Source organism: Bos indicus x Bos taurus, chromosome 19 (assembly GCF_003369695.1).
Source record: "Bos indicus x Bos taurus breed Angus x Brahman F1 hybrid chromosome 19, Bos_hybrid_MaternalHap_v2.0, whole genome shotgun sequence".
NCBI lineage: Eukaryota > Metazoa > Chordata > Mammalia > Artiodactyla > Bovidae > Bos > Bos indicus x Bos taurus.
The window spans coordinates 22,645,169-22,664,064 of record NC_040094.1 but is presented as its reverse complement, the minus strand read 5'-3'; the positions used below and the strand labels follow the sequence as shown (position 1 = coordinate 22,664,064).

The 18,896-nt window shown below is 52.0% G+C and overlaps 1 protein-coding gene across 1 annotated transcript; it reads left to right on the top strand.

The window, feature by feature from the left end:
- Positions 1–1,631: 1,631 nt before the first annotated feature.
- TRARG1 (trafficking regulator of GLUT4 (SLC2A4) 1) lies at positions 1,632–18,425 on the top strand. The gene is made up of 3 exons (XM_027519377.1): positions 1,632–2,374; positions 13,933–14,065; positions 15,743–18,425. Exons 1-3 carry the CDS (start codon positions 1,988–1,990, stop codon positions 15,754–15,756), a joined length of 534 nt encoding a protein of 177 aa, XP_027375178.1. The 5' UTR covers positions 1,632–1,987; the 3' UTR covers positions 15,757–18,425.
- The last annotated feature ends 471 nt before the right edge of the window (positions 18,426–18,896 follow it).

Below are 18,896 nucleotides of genomic sequence, written 5' to 3'. Positions count from 1 at the left end.
CAGTGTGTTTTATATGTATGGCATGTCTCAGTGTGGATGAGCCACATTTCAGGGGCTCTATAGCCAGATTTGGCTGCTGGCTATGGAACTGGCCTGGCTGGGCTGGTTAGTGGTAGGCCCATAGGGCCTGAGTCGTCCCCACCAAGAGTGAGCTCCTAGATTGTAACTTGGAATTCTGGCCAAGCTGGACACTGACTTAGAGTCTAGGACTCTCGGGCATCCAAACAGCCACCATCTGCAGAAGGTCTCTTATTTAAAAAATTGTTTTAGTCTTTTTATTTTTGGCCCTGCCTCAAAGCTTGTGGGATCTTAGTTCCGCTACCAGGGATTGAACCCAGGCCCTCTGCAGTGAGAGCTTGGAGTCCTAACCACTGGACTGCCAGGGAATTCCCGAAGGTCTCTTATTTTAAAAGCATGTTTCTAGAAGTTCCTGGGCAGAAGGGCCCAGTTCACTCCCCTTGCCCCTTCCCTTCTTCCCCTTTGTGGCCAGCTCACCACTCTCTGCCCGTCACACCCTCTTCCACCTTGTCTTGGCTCTTGCTGGAAGCAGCATTTCTGAAGCCAGTGTGATACACAATTCAAAGCTACTTCTTTCTGCTAAAATGGCTCGTCTTGCTCCAAACCAGTTTCTGGATGTGATGGATTGATGCCTAATTGGGATACAGTTTGAAATGAGTCTGGGTTTCGGTTTCCTAACCTCTGATCTCAAATGAACTCCACAACCTCTGAGACCTCTTCTCACCTCTAATTTCTCACCCCAATCCCACATGATCTACGCCCTCCTCCAAACCACAGACAAGCATCCAGATTCACACACAAACCCTGGTGGTTCTGGGCCACCTTATAAGACCAGGTAAGCCGGGAGATTGGGGATGTAGAAGGAGATGCAGAGAATAGAGAAGGTGGCAGAAACAGAGGGAGGAGACGTGAGAGAACTAAGAAGGATGGGACAAGCAGCCGAGACCGTGGCCCTTCAAGCTGGCACCTGCCCTAAGGAGCTCCTGAAACAGAAAGATCTTTGCTGGCTCTTTAAAAGCGCCTCACAAAAGCCCTAACGGCCATGAGACAGGGCCAGCGTTCCTCCCTAACAGCCCCTCTACCACCCCTCGGGAGCTGCTCAGACACCCATTCAGAGGGTGCAGACACAATCCTCCTCCAGGGGCCCCACGAGTACTCACTCTACCCCTCCCTCCAGACCTCAGAGCCCCGCTCTGGTCTGGACATCTCTGGGGCTTGGCGCTGGGGGAGGTCAGGTTCAAGGTGGGATGCAATAGGTCCAGAGTTCAGTGTTTCACAACAGATAGAAGCGGGAGCCTGTTCCAGGAGAAGAGGAGCCGAGGGCTCAGTCTCCCGAGACAGGTGAAGGCACACCCGTTTGGACCCACTTTGCCTTTCTCCCCCATCCAGAGCCCCCAGTGCAGAGGAGGGGGTTCTGTGTCCGCAGTGGGAGCCAGAGGCTAGTCCAAGCCACCCTGGGCAGGGCTGGGCTGGGGCAGAGGCAGAATGCTGCCAGGCGGTTCTCAGGGGAGAAGTGAATTGAAAAGCATCTCCGAGGAGGGCAGGGAGGGAGGGAGGCTGGGTGTTGTGTACACACACACACACACACACACACACAGCCTCCCTGACTTAGCCCAAGCCTCACTCAGGAGAGGAGCAGTCTCCTCTCCGCTCCTAAAGCTGCTTTCTGCTCCTTCCCCGCCCATCTGAGCTGTCAGCAGCACCAGCGAAGTTGGCCTCAAACTTGAATGGGGCTGAAGGCTCCAGCTTCCTGGAGCTCCACGGGGCGGCAGGCTGGCCGCTGCCTCTGAGTTCAGCTGGCCAGGAGAAGCCAACCTTTCCAGCCCCCTGGCTGGCCCTGGCTCTCCTGGGTGACAAGTCTGCCCCTGATCTGTAGGCCTCCAGTCCGGGCCAAGGAATGGTGCGCTGAGGTCCCTCGGAAGCCCCTCATCCCATCCTGGAGCTGGAGCAGCCCAAAGCCCAGGCCAGCATGGCCAACCCCGGACAGCCTCAGTTTTCCGCGGCGCGGGAGCCAGGCACTGCCTCACCCCTGAACCTGCCGGAGATGGAGAAGCTCCTTGTGCAGGTCGGGGGCCAGGATGACAAGTCCCTGAAGCCGTCCAAGTCCCTCTCAGGGCCTCTGGACCTGGAGCAGAATGGCCACAGCCTGCCCTTCAAGGTGATATCCGAGGAGCACCGGGAAGCCTTGCACCCCCTCTCATCCTCCCGGGCCAGCTCCAGGCGGGCGTCCTCCACGGCCACCACCTCCTATGCCCAGGACGGAGAAGTTCCCAAAGATTATCTCATCCTTGCCATCGCCTCCTGCTTCTGCCCCGTCTGGCCCCTCAACCTCATGCCCCTCATCTTTTCCATCATGGTAAGTGCTGCTCTTCATCGCAGGGTGGGGGCTGGTTTTGGTCAGCAGCCATGCTTCCCTGGCAGGCACCAGTCATCCTACCTAGGGTGTTGAGAGAAGAGCTGGGGTGCCGGGGGCAGGGGAGGGGAAACTCCCCATCTTAGCCAGCCTATTACTCCCCCTTGGAGAGGGGTCCAGGGCCCCCAGAGCTTCAGTTTCCTGTCCTCCTTCATCTCCGCTCCTGGACATCACAGCTTGACTTTGCACACATCCCTGCTGGGAAGGGGATCCCAGAGAGATGCCCGGAGCCAAATTCTGCCCAGAAAGGACAGCCAACTTGGGGGTCTGGCCTTTGCAGGAGTCGGGGACTTTGTCGCAAGGAGTCATTCCTGAGTGGGGCTGTGAATCAGCAGAGATTGCAGCCAATATGGGGTCTCAGGGCCCCGTGTTCTCAGGAGGGGAGCCAGGCATCACTTCCCCACCCCACCCCACCCCTAGGGCCTCCTGGGTGTTCTAACAGCTTCTGGCAACTCTTGTTTCCAGGAGCGAGCAGTAGCTTCCCTGCCATGGACTGCGGGCCCCGGGGCCCAGCTCCCCCAGGGCTGCTCCTCTGGGGGGAACTTCTTGCTGGGGCCCTCTGGGCTTCGCCTTTGTACTGATTTCAATATCTGTCTTCCCACAGGGGTGGGAGGGGGTGGTCTGGGCCACAGATGGGAACGCATGTGTATGAGAGGGCATGGCTGGCCTGGCCAGGGAGGGGCATGGGGGCTCGTCTTTGTGTCTCCAACGCTTGTCTTGTAGGGTTTTGAGTACATAACCTTCGATCGTCTCCAATCCAAGCTGTTGGGATCGGGCTACTGGCAGAGGAGCCCCAGGAAATGTTGGTAGCTGTTGGCAAGTGAATTTCATGGTTCAGGAAGTTGAGAGAGACAGACAGAGAGAGAGGCTGGCAGGGAATGACTTTCAGAATGAGGTTAGAAGCAGGGGATGGTACACTGAGAGGGGAGACACTGTCTGCTTGCCCCTGGAGGGACTCCACTGTTGAGTCATCCGTCATCCAGTCCCCAGGAGCTGTGGTCTTTCCTGCTGCCGCGCTGTCCACTGAGAAAATCCTTATTTCCTTATACATCTCTCTCCAGTTCATGGAGGCCCAGTTTCCAGCCAAGGGCACCTTCCCCAATCCCCAGCACCACCTGCCAGGGCTTTAGGGGGAAACTGACAACATTCTCATGTCCCAGCGATTGGTGAATTGGCGTGGGAAGAAGAGCCAGGGCTGGGCAGGGCCTTTGAGGAAATTCCTGTGCTGCCTGCGGCTCTTGGGGGCAGCTGGAGGCGGAGCCGTGCCGCAGGGATTGCTGCCAGTGGCTCTGGGTAGGGACAAGCTCTTGGTTACAGGGAGAAGCCCCGTGGGGGAGACTGGCTTTGGGGAGGGAAAGCAGACAAGGGTCCAGGAGAAAACAGTGGCTAAAATCCATCTTCTGGTGGGGGTGGCAGAGTGTGAGCTGGGTAAAACCTGCCATTGTCAAAGGAAACCTGGGCCCACAGCTGTGGGACCACTGAATCCACCCCTGGTGCATTTCTACATCCATCTTGGGTTCTTGAATCAGGTCTGATGGTTGCCAGGCCTGGGGCAGGGAATACAGTGCTAAACCAGACACCATCACCAATTCCCACAAGCCTCCTGTCCAGTGGGGAGAAATTTGTAAACAGATCCTTACAACACATTGCAAGAAGTGCCCACACTAGACAAAACCACCAGGTATTGTGCGACCTCAGGCAAGTCACTCAAACCACTATTCTCCTCAGTATTCCCATCTGCAAAATGGGTGTCAACATAATACCTAAATTATAGAGTTGTATGAGCCACACAAGGGGCTTTCCCAATGGCGCAGTGATAAAGAATCGGCCTCCAATGCAGGAGACACGGATGATGCAGGTTCGATCCCTGAGTCGGGAAGATCCCCTGGAGAAGGAAATGGCAACCCACTCCAGTATTCTTGCCTGAAAAATCCCATGGACAGAGGAGCCTGGGGGGCTACAGCCCAAATGGTCACAAAGAGTCGGACATGACTGAGTGCCTAAAGCACACGGCTATGAGCCATGCAAAGTGCTAAAGCACCCAGCACATAGTAAGCCCTAGGATGTGGAGGCAGAAAATTAGACAAGTGTCTCCCTGGTGGAGGATGGGAAGCCATCACACATTTGTTGGGTTTTTTCTTTTAGAGCTTTGAAATAAAATTCACGTATCATACCATTCGGGGCTTCCCAGGTGGTGCTAGTGGTAAAGAATCTGCCTGCAGATACAGGAGATGCAGGTTCCGTCCCTGGGCTGGGAAGATCTCCTGGAGTAGGAAATGGCAACCTGCTCCAGTATTCTTTCCTGGAAAACTCCATGGACAGAGGAACCTGGTGGGCAACAGTGCATGGGGTCGCAAAGAGTCAGACACAACTGAGCGACTATCATACCATTCACTCATCTGAAGTGTACAATTCCGCAGTTTTTAGTATATTCAGATAAGTGCAACCATAACCACAATCAATTTTAAAATATTTTCCTCACCTCTGAAAGAAACCCAGCAACGTTTTTCTATCACTCCTTCTAAAACCTGCCTGTCTGACCTGAGTAAATTACTCATCTTCCTTCTGTCTCCACGGATTTGTCTCTTCTGGGCATTTCAGGAGCAGACACACTTTGTTCTCTTGAGCTTTATTGTTCTTCACTGATGTTGCATTCTTTTACAAATTGAAAGTTGGTGGCAACCCTGCCTCAAGCAAGTCTATCAGTGCTCTTTTTTCCAACAGCATTTGCTTACTTTGTGTCTTGGGGTCATATTTTGTTAATTCTCAAAATATTTCAAACTTTTCATTATTATTATATTTGTCATGGTGATCTGTCATCAGTGGTCTTTAGTGTTACTGTTGCAAAAAGATCACAACTCACTGAGCAATAATGATTAGCACTTTTTTTTTTAAGATTTTTTTTTTTCATGTGGACCATTTTAAAAGTCTGGGCTTCCCTGGTGGCGCTAGTGGTAAAGAATCTGCCTGTCAATGCAGGAGACTCAAGAGACGTGGGTTCAATCCCTGAGTCAGGAAGATCCCCTGGAGGAGGGCATGGCAACCCACTCCAGTATTCTTGCCTGAAGAATCCCCATGGACAGAGGAGCCTGGCGGGCTGCGGTCTATAGGGTCCCAAGAGTTGGACAAGACTGAAGCGACTTAGCATGCACGTGTTTTTAAAGTATGTACTCAATCTGTTACAACATTGCTTCTGTTTTTATGTTTTGGTTGTTTGGCCTCCAGTCATGTGGGATTTTAGTTCACCGACCAGGGATTGAACAGGAACCCCCCGGCAATGGAAGGCAAAGTTTTAACCACCAGATTCCCAGGGAAGTCCCAAGGGTTAGCATTTTTAAGCAAGATTTTAAAATGAAGGTCGATACATTGTTTTTTTTTTACACATAATGTTATTGCACACTTCATAGACTACAGTAAGGTATAAACGTAACTTTTATATACACTGAGAAACCAAAACATTTGTGTGAGTCGCTTTGTTATGATATTCACTTTTCTAGTTCACAGGACACTCCCACGCCCCAGGGAGGGCGGGGATCAGTTATTTATTTAGAGTTGAAACACACGGTCCCACTCAGATAGCAGCAGGGGTGAAGGAGAGCCAGAAAGTGTGGAAAGAGAGTTAAGTCTCTATGCTCATGTCTCCAGGTCTGGCAGTAGACTTCAAAGCTCCTCATTTGATGTCTCCCCGCTGGTTACCAAGTGAAAGATCAAGCCCTTGACCCCAGGGAGGAAGGAGACCTCCAGCCCTGACACCCTCGCTAGAGCTCACTGTCCGCAGAGCATGTTGTAATATGAGGCTGGCAGAGTCTGGTTAATCATTCCCATTTAACAGATGAGGCAACTGAGGCATGCAGAGCCGTGCCTTGCCTTTGTTCACACAGCTGGTAAGAGGCACATCAGCTGGCTCCTGAATCCAGTGTTCTCTTCACCTGCCCCACGCTGCACCTACCTCTGCGACAAGGATGGCATGTCCCTCCCAGGGAAGCCAAATGTTTTGGGCATTTGTGCAGGGAGGGAATAATTCTATTCCCTTCTCTCTTTTTCTCCCCTGCCTCCCAGTGGCCTCCTCCCTGTCATTCACTCCATCAGTGGAAGACTAATGGACCACCAAACATTCTTCCCATTGTGGCTTTGACAGGGGCCAGCTGGGACCAGGGCTGGGACGAGGGGCTCTGTCTCAGGAGCTGTGATCACAGGTGTCCAGACCTGGCCCTGCTCAGCCCCACAACCTCCCGTAAGCCTCCTGGGATAGTCAGGGCAAGGCTGGCTTCATCCATTTTACTTCCGGGTCAAGCTGAGAAATAACCATGCTTCCTGATCCAGCAAGGACTCCTGTCAATGAGAGATGCTGGACCCCAAGCAGTGAGCCTTCAGTTGCTGACCAAGCAAGCATCAGATACACTTGGGTGTGTATCACATCTCTGTCCCTTTTGAGGCACATGACCATATCCAAACCACTCAGCTTCCTTCCTTAGCTCCAGTTTCCTCATCCATAAAATATGTGTAATAAAACCATCTACCTCCTAGGGCTGTTGGGAGAATTAAATGAACTAATGAGTGTGCCAGAGCCTGGCACATAGTAAATGCTTAATAAATGGAAGTGGTTGCTGTTATTATTAATACTGAATGAAACTGCAATGTCAGAGCAAAGAGCAAACCCCCAGTGCTGTGGTCCCCAACCTTTTTGGCACCAGGGACTGGTTTCATGGAAGACAATTTTTCCATGGACCAGGGGATGGGGGATGGTTTCAGGATGATTCAAGTGCATTCTGTTATTATTATTGTGTATATTTCTATTATTATTATCTCTATTATTATTACATCAGCTCTACCTCAGATCATCAGGCATTAGATCCCAGAGATTGGAGCCCTGCCCCAATCTGGCTTTCAGGCAAACGCAGCTTTTAGCAATTTGGATATAATGGAGTCTCACCCCTCATTACATCCCCAGAGGAGGTGGGCAGCCCTGTGTGTGGTTTTGGTGGCAGCCTCTCTGTAAGTTGTTCCCACAGCATGAGGGAGTGATGAGGAGATCCAGAGTGGCTTCAACGCTTCCTTACTTAGGCATTTTTGACGAGTTAATTATTTAACTGATGTGTTGCAGACTCATTTTCATTCATTTATGATTTATCCCTTTCCTCAATGAGAGTGCTACGCCCTGACCAGGGCTGATAGTCAGCTGGCGTGCAGGCATATAGCTTAAGATATTAACAGACTTCTGAAACCATTGGTACACTGCTGCTGTCTCAAGCCCCTAAATCTCCCCAGCTGCTCCCATCCACCACAGCAGCCACCCTGACTCCTCCCCTAGGGCCCCCACCCTTCCAGTCCATCCCTTCTCTCAAGCAATAGAGGAGTTAACCTGTAGTCAGGGCATTTCAGGGTTTCTCTGGTGGTTCAGACAGTAAAGAATCCGCCTGCAATGCGGGAGACCTGGGTTCAATCCCTGGGTTGGGAAGATCCCCTGGAGAAGGGAAAGGCTACCCACTCCAGTATTCTGGCCTGGAGAATTCCACGGACTGTGTAGTCCGTGGGGTTGCAAAGAGTCGGACACGGCTAAGCACAGTACAGCACAGCAGGGGTCTTTCAGGATGAATTGCACGTTTGCAGAGAGAATGATGTAGAGAAGGCACGGAGAAGCACACCTTTTGGGTTTCAGAAGCTGGGAGATGGAGAAGGAAATGGCAACCCACTCCAGGGTTCTTGCCTGGAGAATCCCAGGGACAGGGGAGCCTGGTGGGCTACTGTCTATGGGGTTGCACAGAGTCGAACATGACCGAAGCGACTTAGCAGCAGCAGCAGAAGCAACCAAGATGTCTCTCAGTAGGTGAATAAACTGTGATACACTTTTCAGAGCTAAAAAGAAATGAGTTATCAGTCGTGAAAAGACACTGAGGACCCCTAAATGCTTATCACTATGGGAAACAAGTCAATATAAAAAGATTACAGGTCTGTGATCCCAACTACGTGATATTCTGGAAAAGACGAAACTACAGAGACAGAATAGTGGCTGCCAGGGGTGATGCATGGTTAGGAGAGACACAAAGACAAAACATAAAAGATTTTGAGAACAGTGAAAATATTATGTATGATACTGTAATGACAGATATACATTATTACACATTTGTCTAGACCTATAAAATGTTTAGTACCAAGAGTGAACCCTAAGGCTCACTATGAACTTTGAGTGACCATGATATGCCAATGCAGCTTCATCATTTGTTTAAAAAAAGGTACCATCTGTTGAGCTAAGATGATACAGTTCAGTGGTAAACATACTTGAATGAAGCCCAGCTATCAGAGGTCAAGTTACAGATTGCCTCTTTAGCTTGTTTCCTTCATCTGTAAAATGAATTATTCTAGGGGAACTTGAAAATCTCTTTCAGCTCTAAAAGTCCATGAATCATCTTAACACAAACCAGAAAGCTTGGAATAAAACAATATGCTTGAATAACATCAAAAAAAAAAAAAAAGAAGAAGAAGAAGAAGAAGCTGGGAGATGCTTGATCTCTGTGGAAGGGCTGGTAGCTGATCAATCCTGGCACATCCTTTCTGTTTGTTTTTGACCGCGCCGTGCAGCTTGTGGGATCTTAGTTCCGCAAGTGGGGACTGAACCCACGCCCCCTGCAGTTGAAGCACAGAGTCTTAACCACGGGCCCTGGACCCTGGCACATCTTGTCTCTTCTCCTGAGGTCTGCTGGGCCTTGGCCTGAGCCTCATGGGTGGAGGAAGCTCTTTCCTGAGCTCTGTAGCCTCCGTCCTCAGCATCCTCTTCACCCCATCCTCCCGGCCCCCACCATCCTTTCCCCACACTCACACTTGTTTTCAGCGTCTTTCCTCACTGATATATTGACCTGAGTTCATAAATTGTTTTCTCACTCACCATTCCCACAACCCCTGCGATCACAAACGATCTATTAATTCAGTCATTACAACCGTTACTGCAATTATTATTATTGTGCCTTCAACTTGAGCTGTTTTGTATAAGAGGAAGATGATGCAACTGACAGGGATGGAGAGCAGCTGGAAATTTACTCAAAAAAAAAAAAAATGAGGGTTTTCTTATGGATCCTTCATTTGGTAACTCATAGGGGTGGGGAGGAACTTCAGAAATGAGGGCCAGCTAGCAGTGGAGAACTTCTCATGTAGAAGCAGGGCTCCAGACTTCCCTGGCGGTCCAGTGGTTAGGACTCTGTGCTTCCACTGCAAGGGGCACACATTCGATCCCTGGTGGGAGCACTAAGATTTGCATGCCATGTGGTATGGCCAAAAAAAAAAAAAAGGAAGGGCTGCATGCTGCTGCTGCTGCTGCTGCTAAGTCGCTTCAGTCGTGTCCGACACTGTGCGACCCCATCAGGCAGCCCACCAGGCTCCTCCATCCCTGGGATTCTCCAGGCAAGAACACTGGAGTGGGTTGCCATTTCCTTCTCCAATGCATGAAAGTGAAACATACTTAGAGGCAATTACTTTCCCTTCATTTTACAGATCTGGAAACCAAGATTAACAGAATATTTGTGATATTTACATTGGATAGAATGTATAAAGTGCCTTACACCACAAAGCAGCCACAACTAGGTCTGCTCTGATCTGTCTGGCCATTTCCAGGGTGTCTCCTTAATGGCACCCCTCATGCTTGAAGGCATGTATGACTGATCACTCTGTGGATAAAGAAGTGCGATTGGGTTCAGTGTAACAGAAAAAACATCTTTCACCTTTCCTCCTCACCTCTCATATCCAAGAAGCTACATGTGTGCCTCTCTCCATGGTCCTGAATCATTGCTGCACAGACAACTGTTTTTTTGAAAAATGGGGGTGTCAGGGGCAGGACACATCTCAAAGCCTCTGCCCTTCCCCCCGACCAAGGCCGTACTTACAGCCGACAATGAGTCCCTTGATTATGATTCAAGGTAGCTCCTGGGTTTCAGAACTTGAACTTCCTAGAAATCCCAGAAGTCTTTCTGTATGTTGCTCCCTTTCCCTCCCATTGTTGCCTTGGTGTTGATGTCCTGAGTTCGGTGACCTGAGCTGCCAGCTGTTAAAGCATTTTATCCTCTACCACTCCTATGAGGCAGGGATTGTCATTAGGATGTTGTACAGATGAGGATCTGGAGCACAGACCACCATGCAGGTGTGGTGTGAGAAGCGGCTGCAGAAGTGGAGAGAGGCCAGATCAGGAGGGTGCCACCTGTCACAAAATGGAATCTGGATTTGGTCCTGTGGGAAGTGGGGAGCTTACAACTGGGTGAGATAAACAGGATTTCTTCAAGACAGGAAAGAAAAAGATACAGTCAAGAAGGAGAGGGTGGGAAGACCAAGGAGAGCTGGTGCCCTAATGTCCCTGGGGAGCAGAGAGAGACTGAGGTCTGGACTTGAGCTTGCATAGCTCCTGACATGAGGTAAATGTTCAGACGATGCTAGGGATTATGACCATTCCAGTGGGGGAACCTTGGTGGGCTTCACAGAAGAGGTGGAATTGGAGCCCGCCATTGAAGGATGGAGAGGATTTGGATGTGTGGTGTTACTGGGGAGCGGGAATGCAGGCGGAAGAAATAGCATGAGCAAAAGCAAGCCCGTGCTCATACCCTGAGCAGCTCAGGTCCAGAGGTCACGGAAGAGAATAGCAGAGGCTCAAACCAGGAAATGCAAAGCTAACCTGAGTTTGAACTTTGTTCAGCAGACAGTGGGAGGCCACGGGAGATACTGAGCAAGAATGATTGCCTCAACCACCATCATCTCTCTGAGCTTTTATATCAGCTCTTAACTCTCTTCGGATCCCCCGTGACAGCTGGGGTATGGCAGGGGTGGAGGGCTTTTGGAAACTTGTATTCAGTCCTACCATCCTCTGCCCCTAGGTTTCCATCCTCACTGGCTCTCATTGTTCTGGGATAAGGACCAACCTCCTTCCTGTGTGGGCAGAGCCCTACCTGGCCTGGCCTTGCCCACCTCTGCAGCCTCCTCTTCCTCACTATCTCCAGCCACACTGGCCTTTGTCTAGTCCCTCCTGCTCCCTTTGGTCAATAATAATTTATGGATCATCTACATATTTGCCGTGTAGGGCCTCCCCCAGGGCCTTCACACATGCTATTCTCTCTGCCCAGAATACTCTTCTTCCTTTTGAAAAAAATATACTTAATTCTGACTCATCTCTCGTCTTATTGTTCAGTTGCTCAGTCGTGTCTTACTCTGTGACCCCGTGGACTGCAGCACACCAGGCTTTCCTGTCCTTCACCATCTCCTGGAGTTTGCTCAAACTCACGTCCATTGAGTTGATGATGCCATCCAGCCGTCTCATCCTCTGTCATCCCCTTCTCCTGCCCTCAATCTTTCCCAGCATCAGGGTCTTTTCCAATGAGTCAGCTCTTTGCATCAGGTAGCCAAAGTACTGAAGCTTCAGCTTTAGTATCTTTCCAATCTCATATCTCAATCCAAATATCCTCCCTTTAGGAAGTGTTCACTGACTCTCCCCTTTTACAAACTCTCATAGCACAGGTACTTCTTCTTTGAAACACTATCCACAGTTGCAATTTTACTTTTGTGGGGTCATGATGGTGGCCTCTGCCCCCACCGGGATGCAAGCTCCGTGAGCATAACAGCTGGGGACTCTCTTGCTCGCTGCTGCATCCCAGGGTCCTAGCACCAGGCCTGGCATGAGTATCTGCAGGATGGACTGGTGGTGGGGGGAGTAGAAAGAAGAGGAAGAGAGCTTGGAGCCAAGGGGGCATCTTCATGAGGCTGTTGCCTTGGCTTGAGTGACAAGTGGCACCTGGAACTGAGGCAGAGGCAGCAAAGCTCCAGAGGACAGTTGCAATGGAATTGACTCGGGGAGGAAATTAATTACTATGTTGGGATGGGAGGGGAGCTATGACTCAGTGGGAGAACTCTAGGCTTAGAGTTATAATATATAATAACTGGGGCTTAAGCAAGAGGAAGGAGGAGCACAAGGCAAGGAGCAGATCTGGGAAGCAGGAAGCCGTGGTTTGGGGCAAAGGGAGTGAGGGCATGCTGCAGCGGGCAGGTGGTGCTGGCCTGGAAGGAGCTTGGCGGAGGGAACCAGGGGGTGGGGCTGAGGGGTCAGTTAGAATTCTGAGAGATGAAGGTAGGACCCAGGTGCACCGCTGAAGAGAACACAGACGGGAGGGCTGCTGCTCTGAACTTCAGCTTCAAAAGTGGGCGACACTGCCAACCTCATAGGACAATTCTGAGCCTAAACGAGGTCATTTAGGCACAGTCATTAACAAGCTGCGCGACACAAAACAACGGCTCAATAAGCCTTCAACATCGTTGTTCACCATCAGTACCTGACGCTTCCATGCTGAACTCAGGAGCTTCCAATATTCAGAATATAAAAATAACCAAATAGGGACTTCCCCGCCGGTCCAGTGGCTCAGACTTTGTGCTCCAAAAGCAGGGGGCTTGGGTTGGATTCCTGGTCAGGGAACTAGATCCCACATGCTACAACTAAAAATGATCCTGCATCCCACAATTAAGACTTGGTGCAGCTAAATAAATTAATAATAAAAAAACAAGATGTGAAGGCAGTCACCACGTTTGGCGGACTCCTTCCTGTCTCTGTTCTAGTGGTCCAAGTTCTAAGAGCTGGAGGAATCTAGAGGTCACCAGCCAGCCCTGGGCAGTGGTGAGGGGTCTCCAGGGACAAGCCTGGGACATACCTCCTGCTGAGCCACTCCCAGGCCCCTGGGGATCCCCTCTTCTGTTCATCCCCCTCCTCGCACCCACCTGATTTAACCCAACCGAAGAGGGCCAAGAGAAGCTGAGCTCTCTGAGGATAATGATAATCAGATATGGTCCCTGTGAAGCCATCCATGGCTCCACCCCATCCCCAGCCTTGCTGGTTCAAACCCAAGACACGTCACCTTTCCAGTGTGATCTGGGAGGTGGGCTTGTGATCCTGGGTGGGACATTGGGGAGGGAGGACCAGCGATTTCTTTCCTTTCATGGGAAGTGGGGCTCACAGAGGAAAGGAGGCAGGTGTGTTGGGCCATAGAAAAAGTCGCAGGGGCTGCCTTAGTGCGGGTATAGGAGTGAGCCTTGGGCAGCGAGGGGTCCAAGGGGGCCTGGCTTATCTTTCCCACCAGCTCAGCATGGCCTGGACATGGTTTACCCTCCCAGGCCCGCAGTCTCTACTGGACCACCCTTCCCATCCCTGTCCTGAGATAACACCCTGGGGACTTCCCTGGCAGTCCAGTGGTTAAGACTCTGTGCTTCCAGTGCAGGGGGTATGGGTTCAATCTCTGGTTGGGGAACTAAGATCCTGAGATAATGCCCAGCATTGCTCGGTTATGTTTCCAGCTGTCCCCGGCTAACAATGGGCAAGCTTGGTTAGGGATCCCCACAAGAGGTCTGGCCACTTGAGTCCAGGCCATTTCTCCTGAAGGAGGCCTCTGCCTCTCCCCTAGGGGAGCTGCTCAAGTGTGGGCTGCAGCAGGGACCGGGGTGTGTTCAGAGGCTCAGGCAAGGTTTCTACCACCCTCTCTCTGCAGTCTCGAAGTAGCGTGCAACAGGGGGACCTGGACGGGGCCCGGAGGCTGGGCCGCCTGGCCGGGACACTCAGCATCACCTTCATCATCATGGGGATCATCATCATCATCGTGGCTGTGACTGTCAACTTTGCAGGTGAGGCTCAGCGACACCCCAGCTCCCTTGGTGTGAGGACCACAGAAGGATGTGGCCCAGCCCTCTGGGACAGGGGCGGTGGTGGGGAGAAGGGTAAGAGCATGTGGGTGCCACAGCCTTCACCTCGCACCCCAGAAAAGCAAGCACTCCAGTCTCCTGCAGGGACCGGCTGAGTGGGACTGGCTTTCTGACTCGCCAGTGGCCAGACAGTAGATCACCAGGAAAGGTCATGGGAAGAGCATGGGCCCAGGAGGCAGAGGCCACAAGTTCCAGTCTCGGCTCTGATGGTCCTGCACCAGGGTCTGCCTGGTTAAGCCTCGGGGTTTTCATGTTGAAAGTGGGAGGAAGAAACTTCCAGCACAGAGGCTTTTGTGAGCATCACCTGAGATAGCGCAAGTGACTCTGACTTGTAACCCAGGGGCTTGCCACACAGCATCCCTGCTGAGACAGTCAGGTCTTACTGGAAGTAAACCATGCTTGTCCTGGAAGTCAGGAAGTGAAACTTTCAGGGAACACCCAAAGGTGGTCCAGCCAAGTTATCCAAGCAAGGTGCCCAACCTTTTCAAAGGTGCTACTCACAAAGCCCAGCAGCCTTGAGAATTTCTGGGCTCTGCGGGTCAGTATTGTCCATTTCCCTCTAATCACACGCTCGTACTGGAAGCCTCCAACCATCTCTGCCCCTTTAGTGACCAACCTACGCTTTTCCCCTAAAGACCTTGCCCCACCACCTGTGCTCCATGGACCAGCAGCTTGGCTGCTGATACTGGGAACAGGTTGTAAATATAGAATCTCAGGCCCCACCCAGACTTGCTGAATAAAAATCTGCACTTTAGAAAGATTCCCAACCCCATTATTAAAATTTGGGAGGTACTGGCATAGAATATAGAGTGTTCATCTTGGGGCCGAAATCCTGGCATTTAGCTGCAGGGTCATGGCCTCATATGAGAGGGAAGAGTTCAGGTTTGCAATCAGCTGGCCTGGGTTCAAAAATGCAGGTCCTCTCCTCCACCTGTTTGAGCAGAAGCATATTCCACAAAGTTTGAGAGGCATGCAAGTCCCTGAGAAGCAGGAGCCCACTAGCCCAGGGCATGAGCCTCAGCATCACTTTCCAAGGCCTCAGTCTCTTTGTCTTGCTCTGCTTGAATCTGACCCAGGATTCTTCCCATGTGTGTTAGTGTTAGCTGCTCAATTGTGTCTGACTCTTCGCGGACACATGGATTGTAAGCCCACTGTAGTCCATGGAATTCTCCAGGGAAGAATACTGGAGAGGGTTGCCATTCCCTTCTCCGGGAGATATTCCAGACCTGGGGATCCAACCTGGGTCTCCTGTATTGGCAGGTGGATTCTTTACCATCTGAGGCACCCGGGAAGCCCATGTTACGTTCCATGGCAAGTAACAACTGCTGAACTCAAGTTTGCAAGGGGACTGTTTAGCTTTCACTAAAATATTCAAGCAGGAATAGGTCTAGCCTCAGGGGTCACCGTGCCCACCTGTGAAACAATCACTGAGACTCCAGTCCTCTCCTTGGCAGGAGTTTAGTTCCACCCGGAACCTCAAACCGAATCACCTCTGTTACCATTTCCCCCTAGGAATCAAAACCCCAAATCCTCCAAAAAGGGACCGGGAGACCCCGTGTTCTGAGCTCCGTCGTGCTATCGCTGTTCTTTTCTTTACAGTTCCGAAGAAATGAAACTAACTAGGGAGCGGTGCTAGCAGAGGCGGCCCCAGCTCGCTGAAGAGCTCCACCCACACGCCTCATGGAGGACAGGACGATCCCCCAGCTCGAAAAGCACAAGCTTGGAGGGAAACCCCCAAGTCACCCCATTGCTAGCCCACATCAAATGGCGGAAAATGAGAGGAAGAAAGGAAATGGACTCTGAAACAGATGAATAATGTGGTCCAGTCTCCTGGGCACATCCCGGTATTTTAACCCCCGGGATTCTGGCTGGTTTCTCATCCCCGTGGTTTCCTGGGATTGGCCAAGCAGGCTTATACTGCCAGAAAGAGAAGAAACCACTCCCGCCAGCGAGACCATGGTGGGGAGAGAGTCCCTGCATGTCTGATGACCAAGAACAAAAACACAGACTTTATCTTTTCTATTTTTCTTGAGGTGGGATGAAAAAAAGACTGTCTGCATGCCTTGTGCCACATGCCTGCAGCGATCCCAGCCGGTGCCCTGAGCTCAGAGGCTGAACTGCTGCTTAGCACCTGCCCTGGAACCCCTCGGACACATGGGGCGTGAAGCTGCCCTGGAAAGAGGCAACAGCCACCCTTAAATCCTTCATCGCAGGAGGAGGGCACCAAAAACAGTGTTGGTAGAGACAGAAAGGGGGCCAGCATGACATGGACCTCTTTTCAAACATTTCAGCCTCAGGAGCATCTCGGTTGAGAAGCCCGGTCCCAGAACATCTCCCAGGATGACCCAAGTCTGCCTCTTGTTCCCTACCTGGGCTGTAGTCTGGGGCACCAATCAAGAACTCCCGGGGCCCTGACTCCATCTCCAGGTTGGCTAGTGAAGAGGAACTCAGGCCTGAGCTCACATTCAGGGACCACCTGGTCGGGGCACAAACTCAGCGTTCCATGTGGAGGGGCTCAGGGTCCCTGTGCAAAGGGGCTGAAGGTCCTCATGCAGAGTGGCTCAGGCGGTGCATGGCTCCCAGCTCCCACCCCAAATGCCTCTGATGCTCTATGCCTCGCCCTGCACCCCTGACCAGCCACTAACAGCAAAGGCTTTCCCCGGAGCCGGCCCTGGGACCACCCCTGGGGGAAATTCCCATAGGCTCCCAGGCCCTTAGGGATGTCTCTGCCTCCTTTAGGGATGTGGGTCCAAGAGTTTTTATGAAGGTGTGTTGTTTGCTGGGTCTAGAGAATTTCAAGAGAGAGGGAAGAGCCTAGCTGAAGGGTCCTGTCTTCAGGAACCCCGGGCTTGAGAATACACATGCCCAGAATCAGGGGCCTGGACACCGTGGCCTGTGTCTCAGGACCTAATGGGACACCAGGAGGGAGTGAAGCAGGGCCCTTCAGACTTCCCCCCTGGTCTTTCCTGCTCCCACTTCCCCAACTGACTGCAGCCCCCAAGCCCTGGGTAATGTGATGCTCTGGGCTCCCTCCACCCCCACCCCAGGATGCCCTGCCTAGCAGCCAGGGTTCCAGGAGGCTGGGAGGGCAGATTGGCTCCAAGTTGGCTGAGCATGTTTTCTCTGCACCTGATCAGCACCCTCATACCTCCTTTTAGGGCTCCTGCCTGTCTCCCCCACCCTCCTCAGAGGCTCCTGGGGAGGGAGACTGTTAGAGCTCTGTATTCCGGGAGGAGCTCTGGGTCCTGGGTGCAGCTCTGAGCCTTCTAGGAGGGTGTGTGTGATGGAGGGGAATTGAAGGGAGGGTTCAGGGCCCAGGAGTACTGTGTAGATCCCTCTGGGGCTGGTGTTCCTGCGTCAGTGCCCCACCTGGGAATAACCCCAGCCTCTCTCGCCCCTAAAGGAGGGGCCTGCTGGATCTGCTTTGTGGGACCTTTGAAGCCAAAACAAAGATGCCCCTGTTTGTTGGGAAGGAAGGGGATGAGCCCAGAGTCTTTGTGTCACTTTCAAGGTCTGGCCAGGGGAGTCATGTGGTCTGTGAATCCGACATTCACAGGCCCCAGCTCTGGAAGGAGGGGTCATGAGTGAGCGTCTCCTGGTAGGCCGCAAGGGGTCCCCAGGTTCAGCCCCCCAGGGAGACGACAGCAGTGAACCAGACTGTTTAGGCATGGTCTCATGGGCAGAGGCAGGACTGCGGCCTCTGTGTGCTCCGGGACCATCACACACACCCTGTCCCACTGTCCACAGTCACACTCATGAAAGCAGACCCTCACTGCTCCCTGCCACCTACACTGGCTCCTCCTCCAAACCCAGAATAGGAGAGAAAGAGAGAAGCCGCTGCAGACAGCTGCAGGAGCAGACACAGCAGGAGCATCCTTCCATTTGGGCAAGAATGACTCGAGTTTTCTACTCATACCAAGAATGTAGCTCAGAAGCTCCAAGAGGCTGGCCCTTCTGGCAAAGAGGAGCCAAGGATCTGAGGACAGGAAACCCTTCGGAAGTAAGACTGGGAGAGAAGGTCCTCATTGCCCCTCACCCACAGGGCACCTGACACCCCTAAGCCTTGGTAAAGATGAAGGGACAGTCGCCCTGCCATCCCAGCTCCACTGTGGGTCCAGCACTGGCTGCATGAACCCCATGGTCCCCTGGCTTGTGGTGCTGAACCAGCCCCTGCCCAGGCCTCCTAGGGAACAGCAAGCACCACCTCCCACCAGTCCCCACTTACCAGTTCTCATTTGTGTATTTCTCTGCATGGAAAGAAATAAAGCTGACTGCCCATCAAGGACCTGTGTGTTTGTGCTGCTGGGCTCAAGGGGCTCCAAACAAACTGGGGGGCATTGGGGAGCCTGGTAATCCAGGGGCTCTGTTGCCAGCATGAAGCATTCCCTTGGGCAAGCCATTTGCCCTTGCCTAGACTTAGTTCTCCAGTGAGTGCTGGTCTTTCTTTGGTTGTTCCTTCTGAACAAAGACCTCAGGAGTTGAAGAGGAGGTCAGGAGGCTGTGCTGGACATTTTGCAAACCTTGATGAATCCACATGGCCATCTAAGGGAGTCATGAGTGTTATCCTGGGTTTCAAGTTGGTAAACCAAGGCTCAGAGAGGTTCATACACTTGACCTGGGTCACACAGGACTTGGCCATACAGAAGGTAGTGAAGAAATGTTGGTGAACTGTGTCCCTAGGTCTGACCCCAAAGTTGGCTTCTTGCTGCCATCTCTGCTGTCTGGAGAGTAGAGCTCCATGGAAAGGTGAGTT

Bases quoted from the DNA above. Each gene is read 5' to 3' on its own strand.
- TRARG1 (XM_027519377.1), top strand. From the start codon at position 1,988: ATGGCCAACCCCGGACAGCCTCAGTTTTCCGCGGCGCGGGAGCCAGGC. The intron at 2,375-13,932 runs GTAAGTGCTGCT...CTCTCTCTGCAG, and splicing joins CCCTCATCTTTTCCATCATG to TCTCGAAGTAGCGTGCAACA.